The sequence below is a fragment of the Mesoplodon bidens genome, assembly GCF_964165515.1.
Source record: "Mesoplodon bidens genome assembly, chromosome: 8".
NCBI classification, from domain to species: domain Eukaryota; kingdom Metazoa; phylum Chordata; class Mammalia; order Artiodactyla; family Ziphiidae; genus Mesoplodon; species Mesoplodon bidens.
In genome coordinates this window covers 45,318,293-45,330,584 of record NC_138165.1, presented here as the reverse complement: position 1 = coordinate 45,330,584, position 12,292 = coordinate 45,318,293, and the positions used below count along the sequence as shown (strand labels likewise).

At 41.2% G+C, this 12,292-nt stretch overlaps 1 protein-coding gene across 1 annotated transcript in view; it reads right to left on the bottom strand.

Moving 5' to 3' along the window:
• The window catches only part of NEB (nebulin), a 289,834-nt gene that overhangs the window by 226,025 nt on the left and 51,517 nt on the right, over positions 1 to 12,292 (bottom strand). The window contains exons 10-14 of the mRNA XM_081243154.1: positions 12,127 to 12,231; positions 11,343 to 11,447; positions 5,250 to 5,354; positions 1,018 to 1,122; positions 270 to 377 (exon numbers count right to left, since the gene is read on the bottom strand). Coding sequence (XP_081099280.1) covers positions 270 to 377; positions 1,018 to 1,122; positions 5,250 to 5,354; positions 11,343 to 11,447; positions 12,127 to 12,231 — 528 coding nt within the window. The remainder of the gene's footprint in view (positions 1 to 269; positions 378 to 1,017; positions 1,123 to 5,249; positions 5,355 to 11,342; positions 11,448 to 12,126; positions 12,232 to 12,292) is intronic.

Here is a 12,292-nt window from a genome sequence, read left to right as displayed (position 1 = left end):
CTTTTTCTTGAGAAATTCTTTTGTCCTTTCTACTTCTGGGTATCAGAATGTCCTTTAGTCTAAGAAATGCTGAAGATGGTAATTGAGTATTGTGAATTCTCCTACATGGCAATTTTTTTAAAAAAAATTTGGTAGCCCTATTGTAATCCCAAAGTATTTTTCTTATCGTCCCCCAAGAACCTTTTTTTCCCATTATATATAAAAGTAAGAGTTGTAAGAAATTCACCCACACTGAGACCATCAAGATAAAAGAGAGAATGTCCCCATACCTTGCTAGTTGCCACCCCAGCTTGTTTATTCACTTTGTACTCTGGTGTTTCAGTCTGCATGAAGTAGATATGGTCTTTCATACTCTCAAAGTCTTCCTGGTATTTCCTCTGTAAGACATTAAACATGCTGGAGAACTGCTGAGGGAACAAACTACGTAAATATTTTATATGGAGGACAGAGGCCATTTGGAGATGTTACCCAAAGCCATGCTCCTCTTAACTTCTGCAGGTCAGATTACAATTACAGAATGTGGTGTCATCACAAAAACCATTAGCAACTTAACAGAGACTTGGGAAAATTATAATAGGCTGAAAGACAACCTCAAATAAGGAGCTCTCAAAGGCCAGAGGCAGAGAACTTAAGAGAAGAGAAAAAGAGGACTTATGTTTTCCAGGGAGGAGAATCTAGGAAGAAACTAATCAGTTTCATAAATGTACCGTTCGAGTGCCCAGACACAGAACAAACTTAAAAGGGCCCCTTTCACCTGTACTCACTTTGAAACCATATTGTTCCTATGAAAACCGAGGCAAGAATAATGGAATCCAATAAAAACAGCATTTCTCAAAAGGAAGGAAAGATTGTGGAATTTCTTTCTAAATAGGAACACTACACAGGTCTTACCCCCAAGAAGAGGTGCCTAGATTCAAATGTTCCAGCACCGTTGCAGGAGCAGCAGGTGGCTAGAAGTCACACAGGAAAGGGTCACCCTCTCAACCCAAGGACATCTGGCGATCCATTCCTACTTACTATGCTGATGTTATTAGTATTCATTCTGGCAGTTGCAACTTCAAAGCAAGGTGTCTCACTCCATTTGCCTTTGATTTTATTTTCATAGTCTTCCTTGTATTTTTGCTAGGATAAAAAAAAAAGAAAGAAAATAAGACAAGCAAAATCTGGGAATTGCCAAATAAGGCAGCTAATTAAGTGGTAGTGGTTGGCTTTTAAAAATATCTTGACCAGGCCCTTCCTGGATACTTAACAGATGTCTTCAAATCTCCCAGTATAGTGTCAATTTACCCAAAAGAAAGTTGGGTGCCGGAGATAGGGGTATCAATCCCCACTTTGCTGAGTTTAGAGACTTAGTTCATTGAGAACTCACAGATGGTCCCTGATGTTTGAGGGAAGAGAGAGTCGGATGCATCTTCCTTCTATAATTCATAGTTATAATAAAACCACTCAACCCCAGATTTTCACGCCCGATGAACTTCACCATTAATTTCTGAGCTTTACCAAAACTCCTAGTTATCCAGAAAGCAACGCCACAACAAAATTTGGCATGTAGGCCAATGAATAAGACTTCCTGGTTTAGACTTAAAGAAGTTTTAATGAGAACTGACAAGTAATTAAAAAATTGAACTGCTGTCCCATATTAACTCACAAACACCACACCACCTGAATCTTAGGCTGTGAGCTCCTTGGAAAGAGGAATTACATCTTCTTCATTTTTGAATCCTCAGGATCTAACACAAAATGCAGTATGCAGAAGTTACCACATAAATGTATGTTCAACTACGTTAAATTAAACCTAGTCCATGATATATTGACTACCTTGGCTTGAATGTTCTTGGAATAGAATTAACCCCAAATGTGGGACATGAGCCTGAGCCAGAGCTGGGTTAGAGCAATTTCCCCTCCTTGGCTCATAGAATGTGTCCACAGACATTACCAGGGGGTCTCAAAGTGTTTGCCTGCTTATACCCCCACCATACTCTTCAAAGGAAAAGAAAGTCATTTTCTGTTACGCCTTTAAAGAACAAGTACCAAGGGTGAATGATACGCAGAGCCAGAGAATTTGACTTATAGGAAGCCCAGCCCTCTCTCTAACACCCTATATCCTTTCTTCTCAAAAGGTTAACATTCTAGATCCCAGTTTCTCGTTTCAGGTCCAGACCTAGTGTCAACTGGAAATTCCAACCTGAAATCTTATATCTTTCCTATCACGAGTCTGGAAGAAAGCAGAGAAGCAGGCACAGAGAAGCTAAAGGGACTTCCCAGTGTTTCTTACAGAACCCCCTATAACAACCCCAGCTGGTTGTAGTAGGCACGGTGTACAGGGACTTCCCAGTGTTTCTTACAGAACCCCCTGTAACAACCCCAGCTGGTTGTAATAGGCACGGTGTACACGAACAGCCCCGCCTGCCTACCCATCTCTACAAAACACGCTGAGGCAGGAGGAGGTGCTGTCATGTACTCGATGGCTTTGGCCAAAGACAAAGGTGAGAGACTTAATTCTGAAAGGTACAGTAAGGAAGGATAGTAAACAGAATGTAACGGCAATATAATCATTACAGATATGTGTTCCTTATGTTAAAATCTGAACTGGAGGCTGTAAGACAAAGGGATGGATCTGGGAGACATAATCTGACAAGAAAATGCTAAGAAATTCAAGTATGAAAAGGAGTAGATAAAGGAGATTTTACCTTTTTGGAGAGAAAGGAAATGATACTGAAACATGGGTCAAAGCAGCTTAAGAGTGAGGAAGACTTCAAAAGAAAGGCAGCGAGTCCCACATCTAAGTCACCCCTGGCAGCCCTACACCTCTCTTACTGGATGGTTTGTCGTTGGATGGACTGCTACCCATCACAAGCACTTCTTCCCAATGTGACTATTATTTTGGATGCACAACAGCCATTAAGAAGTTGGAAATCTGGATGAGACTGGGATGAATAACTATCACCGCGGTTGAATCTAATGACCTTCATCCACAGCCCTCCTCCCCTTGGATCATATTGTTATTCCACAAAGCAAACCCAGTGGTAGCAATGCTTTCAAAGTACCCAATGCTCTCTCTGCATCCAGCAGACTGTTGCAATCCAACAGGCATATAATCCAAGCCACCACTGTAATGTTAAGTTTTCTAGTAGCCATACTTTAAAATGTAAAAAAGGAACAGGTGGGAAATTAATTTTAATAATATATTTTACTTAAGCCAACAGATGCCAAATATTGCCATTTTAACATAATATAAAATAATTAATGAGCTATTTTACCTTTTGTCATACCAAGTGTCCAAGATCCAAGATCCAGTGGATATTTCACACATATAGGACTCAGTTCATACCCTCACATTTCAAGTGCTCAATAGTCACATGTGTCTGGTGGCTACTCTATTAAAAGTGTAGCTCTACAACCTAAGTGTCCATTGACAGATGAATGGATATAGAAGATGTGGCACCTATATACAATGGAATATTACTCAGCCATAAAAAGGAAAGAAACTAAGTTATTTGTAGTGAGGTGGATGGACCTAGAGACTGTCATACAGAGTGAAGTAAGTCAGAAAGAGAAAAACAAATACCATATGCTAACACACATATATGGAATCTAAAAAAAAAGAAAAAGAAAAAAATGAAAATGGTCAGAAGAACCTAAGGGCAAGACAGGAATAAAGATGCAGACCTACTAGAGAATGGACTTGAGGATCTGGGGAGGGGAAGGGTAAGCTGGGACAAAGTGAGAGAGTTGCATGGACATATATACACTACCAAACATAAAATAGCTAGCTAGTGGGAAGCAGCTGCATAGCACAGGGAGATCAGCTCGGCGCTTTGTGACCACCTAGAGGGGTGGGATAGGGAGGGTGAGAGGGAGACACAAGAGGGAGGGGATATGGGGATATATGTATACATATAGCTGATTCACTTTCTTATACAGCAGAAACTAACACACCATTGTAAAGCAATTATACTCCAATAAAGATGTTTAAAAAAAAAGAGTACAGCTCTAGACTAACTGGCAAGCCTAAATTAGTGGAGAGACTGATTATAGAGGAGTTTGAAATAGATTTTTTTAAAATCACTTTCAAGTACCCACGCCGCATACTCAAATGAGGTAAAAGAATGTTGCAAATATTAAAAATAGATTTATTTTTCTTTCTAAATGACTACTTGAAAGCCATTTTTTATTTTTCTCCCCCCCAAAAAATAAATAAGTAACCATCCTTCTCTCTAATTGTCCTTCTCTCCAATCTTATTTATAGTAGCAACACTTTCAGGAGGCCACCTCTTTGTCAATAGTTAGTTCTAAAGTTAATATCTGCTTAGCCCTGCCTGGGCAAAATTTCAGGTTCACGGTATTCCTATCAGTGAAAATTTACTGTACTTAGTAGATCTTTTATCCAAATAGCCCTTGGTTACACCAGTAGGTAATCTGCAATATCAGACACTAAAAAATATTGCTGAATAGACTTCATCATCTGTAATCTTCTTGCTTCTCCTTTACTGGAGACATACTTTCCCCCAAAATACTTAAACAAGATAGAAATCTTGAGGTCCCATCACAATTCAAGCAGAAGACCAAACTGACAGTCAACTCCACAGAGGGCAAAGGAAAGTATTTAAAAGCAGCAGTATCCCAGAAGAAAGTGGCCTGATTTATGCCAAATTAAAATGGGAATTTAGCATGGATCTATTCATCAGTTGAACATCTGTTTCTCTGCATTCTCTGTCAGGGCTGCGTTCCTCAGAACTAGTTTACCAGACTAAATACAGACAGACTAAGCTGTTTGCCAGAGCCTTAAAAATTATGAGGTGCACTTTCCAGAGCTGTCTAACCAAACTACATCTGAGAGACCACTCATGCACTCTTATTTTCACCAAGTCTGACTCTGAGCATAAAACTATACAGGGTCTGCACTGAATTAAAACAATCAGATCCTTTGTGGAAATTTGCAGTTACTTGGTTACTCTGTTAGTATCCCTCTCATAAGTCAAAATGTCAAAGGACATCAGAACATGGGTTCTGTTCTCAAAACACTTTCCCATGTGTCAATCACTGAGTCGTCAAGCTGGCTAAGTATTAACATGGTTCCACGGTGTTAATGGATGTGTTTCTTTAGCTGTAGAGTTTTCTGGTCATATACACAAATACTCTTAGTGTTTGTGTTGCGTTTTTAGGTTTACCTTAGTTACTTTCTCTGATGTTTGAGATTATTCAGCAGAGTTTTCAAGGGAAACAGTGTCCCAGCCCTATTTACTTACCTTGCTCACTTGATTGGTCACTTTCTTGGCAAATTCTATATCTGGAGGATCCGCAATAGATGTGAATTGAGTTTGCTGTTCAGCGTGACCTTTTTTGTAGGCAATCTGACAAAATAAAAGACAGGGATGCTCAAGAGCTATAGCAAATTAATCTACTTCCCACATTCCATTTGTTGACATTTTTTAGAAAAGTCTATGTCTTCTACTTTATTTGAAGTCTTACATTTTAGTGTACCGTAATTTATCCTTTTAAATGTTACAGGCCCTTTCTCTCAGTTTTACTAGTGATTTCAATTTCTTTGAGTCTTCCTTCTCCAAGACTATTGGCCTTACATCCATCCCCTTCCATTCGTCTCCACACCATGATTTACAACTAAAGCTATTCTCTTAACTAGCACCCTCAACTCCCATCCTCTTGTCTTTACATCACACCTGCTCACAAACTCCCTGCTCTGGAAAAGTCAAGCACACACTTCAGCTATTCTTATATCCAGGATGCTGAGTGCTGCTGAGGAAAATCACACAACTCTATGGATTAGGTAATTAAAAGGGACACTGGAAGAAGGTGCAGACGTGGGAGGGGGAGCCTCTGGAACCCAAGCCTCTAGTTGAAATCTATGTGTCTACCCAATGGTATGTTCTGTGAACAGCTACTTGCTTGGTGCTCTGTGCCCAAAACTCTGCATTTATGGTACCCAATTGCTACTTTGCCTTTACTGAAGCTTGAACATCCCATTTTGTGTCTCTGGTCAGTCTCTACTCCCAGTGACTCATCTGAAACCCCAACACTGTCCAATCTGCTCCATTTTCCTCTCAGCTTCCTCTTTCATAAAGACAGGCTACACACTTATCTTTATCTATCCTCATCCCTGCCTCTCCCAGCCCCTGCATGGCTCAGAAGAAGCATCCCTTGCAGGGCATGAGTCCTGCACATGGGGTGCTGCTCACTCCGGTAGCACTGGGTACCCAGCTCTAGAAGCCACCCCTCTTCTTTCTTACAGATTCAACAGCTCCCTCTTCATTAGCTTCTTTCCTTAAGCCTACAAAAGGCCTCTCTAACCTTAAAATAAGCATTGTGCCCATTAACTATGCATCCCCTTGGCTCCTGTTCTCCCTTTTTTCTTCACTACTGACTTCTGTGGCTTTTTCTTCCACCAGTCTTGACCCCTGCCTCTAACAATGTAGAACATTCACAGATCCCCAGACACACAAGGTCTTTTTATGCCTCTGAACCTCAGACATGCTGTTCCCTTTCCCTGGAAGCTCCAACTCCACCCTCTCCGCATCTGCTTGCAAACTGCTACTCATTCTTCATGTCGCAGGACAAGCACGATTTCACCTCTTGAGCCTTTTTTGTCTTGATGACCTTCTCCTGGGACCTCACTCAACTTGGCCCTTACCTCCTTTAAAGGAATTATCGGATGACACTGTAACTGGTTGTTTACATGTCTGTCCCACCTTGGATTGTGACCTCTGGATGGCAACCTCTCATTTGGGAACCCTGTTCCCTGTCTAGTACCTGACTGGAGCAAGGGTTTGATGACTGATTTCTGAATGTGTGTTTTACAAACTAAGGCCATCGGGGGAGATCTGAAGAGGAGAATTATCCTCCCAGCTCTTCCACTACTCAGCTGTGAGACTTCTACAAATGATTTCTTCTTCCATGTGGCAGTATCCTTATTTATAAAATAAATAGGTAGGATAGTTCCAAGGTCACAATCATCTTCATCATACTTTAACCAAGTCTAACTATAGCTTATTCTAAAAATATCTACCTAGTGCCTATATAAACGCTTTCACAAATACTAAGTCGATTGGGATACAAAAGACAGATTTTAAAATGCATTTGTATTAATTCCATGGCTTATTTTCTTTTAAATAAGTGAAGGGCTTCCCTGGTGGCGCGGTGGTTGAGAGTCCGCCTGCTAATGCAGGGGACACGGGTTCGTGCCCCGGTCCGGGAAGATCCCACATGCTGCGGAGCGGCTGGGCCCGTGAGCCATGGCTGCTGAGCCTGCATGTCCGGAGCCTGTGCTCCGCAACGGGAGAGGCCACAGCAGTGAGAGGCCCGCGTACCGCAAAAAAAAAATAAATAATTAAAACAAATAAATAAATAAGTGAAGACTTATTCTAGGCATAGGGCAACCTGTATTTTCCATGACTAGCTAAGTCCTTAAGGAGAAAGCAACATTCTGCCAGGAGAAATGCTTACTAAGTATGACACACTGTCAAGAACTTTCTGAGAGATCAGATATAGAAGTCCTAATTTCTGAAGAATCTTTGTTCAGAATTCTGTCTAGTTAGAATTCTGTACTCTGGATCGGCTTAAAGACTCTGTGTTTGCAAAGTCGTTTGTCTCTACTTAGATAATAAGGAAAACATGGTAAGTAGGGTTAAGGACACAGAGAGAGAGAGAGAGCCTCTGAAACTAAACCCTTAGCTCAAAATCTATGAACCTACCCAGTGGTATGTTTGTGGACAACGGCTTGTTTGGGTCCCTGTGTCCAATAACTGTAGAAGTTCATGGTGCTGACAACAGTATTAATAGGCATGCTGGTAATCTGATACTTGGTCTGCAGCAAAAATAGAAGCCATACCTCAACTGCCAAGTCTTTCTGAGGCAAGGATGGGAAGATTCTACTTCGTTATTATAAATTCTTCTTCATTATGTCTTCTATTGAGATATCTCAAAAAATGTGGTCAACTTTAATTGTTCAAAGTCCATAGCACTAAAGTGGCATGGAGGTGACCCTTCATCTCTCCATTTTGTGGGTAAAAGGAGACATTTGGAGATTAAGAGTCTTCTTGGAAACTTCTCCCTAGGCTTACATGACATGGCATTTCCTGGTTCCCCTTCAACTTCTCCGACCTTTGTTCTGTCATTCTTCTGTTGGCTCCTTTCCAGGTGTCCTAAGTGTGGGTGTCCTCCAGAACTCTGCCCTTGGCCATACACTGTTCTGCCTCCCTCATACACTTTCATGTCTACAGCTGTCAGTTTTTAAAAATTATTTGACTCAAATATTAATCTCTTGTCCTGATCTCACACCTGTGCAATAGAACTAAATTTCTAGTTTATCAAATGCCTTGATCTGAATGTTTCTTCCATTATCTCAACTCTATTTCTCTTTTCACTAAAGGCATCTTTACCACTTATACCTCTATTCACCCAGACTACCAGTCTGTCATAAACTCATGGATGTTTCCTTTCTCACCTTTATCTCCAATATCTAATGTCATTAACACTTTTTAAATACCACCTTCAGATTCCTTTCTTCCTCTCCTTTGTCTCCATCATCCCTCTGATTTGTCTGTGTTACTAAAATAATGTTGTACAAATCATGATGTTCCCTGTCTCAATCTACCATATGGTCCATCAAAATTTCTCCAGATTCTACTTTCAGGTGTTTGCTCTAATTCTTCTCGGTCTTTGTTAAACATTTCTTGCATCTTCTCAATCTCTGCCTCCATTCTTTTTCTGAGGTCCTGGATCATCTTCACTATCATCATTCTGAATTCTTTTTCTGGAAGGTTTCCTATCTCCACTTCATTTAGTTGTTTTCCTGGGGTTTTATCATGTTCCTTCATCTGGTACATAGTCCTCTGCCTTTTCATTTTGTCTATCTTTCTGTGAATGTGGTTTTTGTTCCACAGGCTACAGGACTGTAGTTCTTCTTGCTTCTGCTGTTTGCCTCCTGAGATTCTACTTTTATCATGTTGCTTTCCTCTCCAAAATCTTATGATGCTCCTCAATGCCTACCATATTATATCAAAGCTATTTTGTCTGATTTTCAAGGTCCTGTTACCAGTTTTTTACAAGTGCCTTCCTAACTGAGCACCCACAGCATTCACTTTCTTTTCTTCTTTTTCAATTTTTTAAAATTGAAGTAGAGTTGATTTACAATGTTGTGCCCATCTCTGCTGTACAGCAAAGTGACTCAGTTATACACAGAGACATTCTTTTTTTATATTCTTTTCCATTATGGTTTATCACAGCAAGCATTCACTTTCTTTGTCCCCTGAAACTCCAGACTCATTTCACTTCTGTCCCTTTGTCCAGTACTATTTCTCCTCAAAATGCCTTTCCTGTTCATCACTACCTATTCCCTTGGGATCACCACCTCCACATGGCTTTCTCTGATTATTCACACATGTCCTGTCTTTCTCTTAGCAAATATTAGACTGTAGGGTTTGGGTTTGGCTTTTTTGTTTTTGTTTTTTTAAATTTTTGCCTTGTTGTTTGTTATAGAACACTTTCATCTTACCAGCCTGGTTTTAAATTCTCGGGGGAAAGGATGAAAATTTCTTGTACATTTTCATCCTGCCAGGTATGCATGCATGATAGACTTTCAATAAAAAATATTATTGATCACTTGATAAAGGCCACACAACAACATTGTACATTTATGAGATTCAAAACCAAACAGCTAATCTTTTTTTTTTTTTTTTTTGCGGTATGTGGGCCCCTCACTGTTGTGGCCTCTCCCGTTGTGGAGCACAGGCTCCGGATGTGCAGGCTCAGCGGCCATGGCTCACGGGCCCAGCCGCTCCGCGGCATGTGGGATCTTCCCAAACCGGGACACGAACCCGTGTCCCCTGCATCGGCAGGCGGTCTCTCAACCACTGCGCCACCAGGGAAGCCCCCCAAACAGCTAATCTTAAAAGAGAGGCAGGGCTTCCCTGGTGGCACAGTGGTTGAGAGTCCGCCTGCCGATGCAGGGGATGCGGGTTCATGCCCCGGTCCGGGAAGATCCCATATGCCGCGGAGCGGCTGGGCCCGTGAGCCATGGCCGCTGAGCCTGCACGTCCGGAGCCTGTGCTCCGCAAGGGGAGAGGCCACAACAGTGATAGGCCCACGTACCACAAAAAAAAAAAAAAAAGAGAGGCAGAAGGTCCCCACACATTAAAATTGCTGCCATTTACTAGCTGGTCTTAAAATTTTGTTATGCCTCCGTTATTTCCTAGTTTACACTGTGGAAGGATAGGATTATATCTGTGCTATATTTTAATCAATTATATGCAAACTGGGATAGAAATATGTCTATTAAACTTGCAGTTGATATCAAACGATAGGAATTAAAAAATAGAGCTCAAAAGTTGGAGATACCTTCAAATGAGTACGTATAACTTCAGTTCAGGGCAAGATAGGATCCTAGGATGCATTCTAATGAGTCTCAAGATGCCAAGTGACTTAAGTCTATGTTTAATGTAAGAGGTTCAGGGGTCTATTGAATGAAAGACAATGTCTCATTCTATAATAGTGTTTTCCTGAAGCCTAGAGCAGTCTTATTTTCAGTATGGCCTCTAGCAAATCAAGGGGTCAAGAAATAAAGTACCTCAAAACAAGGGCTAGTGCTGGACCCAAGTGGTCATCTTTGCTGCTGCTGCTCTCAATTCAAAGAGCTCTATTACGCCTTTTAAGTTCTTCTAATAAAGATTTCAAGGTCTAGGATACTAAAATTCTAGCCAGTGGGGCTGCTGAATTTTTTTTTTTTCACTATCTCTGAAATATCCTCTACATACACTCAATGGCAAGAGCTCTTTGTGAGTTAACCACACAAAGCTGTTTGGACAAGTACGTAGTCAGGTCCTCCATGCAGAAGTAGGGGACATACCACAGTTCAGACTTTATGATTAGGATAGCAAATCAAAATCCTTCAATAACATTGTCCCCTTAATACATTTGGGAAGGTGGCTATAATCCCAATACGTTTTTTTAAATGCCACTCTAATGTCACAGAAAAACTTAACTCCAGCCAGCGGGGTAGAAGGACACATACTCTAGCGGAAAGAACATTGGTCTTAGGGGATCACAAGACGAGGCTTTTGGTCTGGGCTCTGCCACTAACTACTTATGTGACCTTAGACTCAGGTTCCTCACCAGTAAGAAGAGGGCATTAGACTAACTTATATGTAATATAAATTATAAAATCAATTTAAATTAGACATCATAAATTATAGTGATTCTAGATGTACTCCTTTTCAATAATAGCACTTAGTCTTTTTACAGGAGTTGCAACGAACTTCTGGCTAGAACTCATAATTCGAGGTGTCCTGATTCCACACTCCCAAATGTGCACACTGCACTGCACTTACGTCACTGAGAGCTTTCTGGGCTCGGGCAACCCTCCTCAGCTCCGGGCTATCATTATATGGATAAAACAAAGTTTTGTCAGCTTCCCAGTCTTCAGTGTAAAGTTTCTAAATCAGGGAAGAATGAAAGTTATGAGAATGTGAGAACACATTTACTTGAAATATATAATTTTGAATTCATCCATCATTGGCATAAAAAACCCAGGGCAAGGTGAGAGCAAAGGTAAGTGGAATTCACAAATTCCATAATCCAAGTCATATTTATTAATAGCTTCTCCAGCTTCTCCTGACAAGTCTTATTTACAGAAGGGCAGATATGTCTGATTTTGTTTCATCTCCCCTCTGTAACTGCACCTGCCTCCTGCAGCAAGTACTAATGCAAATGTAAGGAGCCAGGAAGCACTTAGCATAATTGCTGTGCTTAAACCTTTAATAAACCTTTAATAAGAGTGAGAAAATTAAAGCTTTAATGAGAGTGACAGCTGGGAATATCCAAAGTGTAGCACAGGTTCTACACTCTGTGGGTCTTTGTGGGCCTCACAGCAGGCTCTCAGGTGCATCTTTGTTTTCCCCGGTTGTTCAGACCCTCTCCTCTACTTGGCCCAAGAGCTTTCTTCTCTGTTCCTCCTGGCCAGCCCTATCCCTGCAGCCCCACATGCCTCAAGGTTACTCACAAAATGGTTGGGGAACCGTATTCCAGATTAGCCAGGGTTTACGGGGTATCCCTCTGCATGACGTGTGGGAGGACATGAGAAGATAGAAGTGGTGACAGAGCAGAGGTCCTTACCTTACTGAACATGGCTGTGTTCTTGATGGCCTGGACAAGTTCAGGGGCATCAGGAGGAAGCAGGTACTTATCCTTGGTGTCTTCCCAGTTCTGCTTGTATAAAACCTGGACAGAAAGAACAGAGGACCTGTGGCTTGATGTCTCCTACAAGGGCATGAGGATTTAG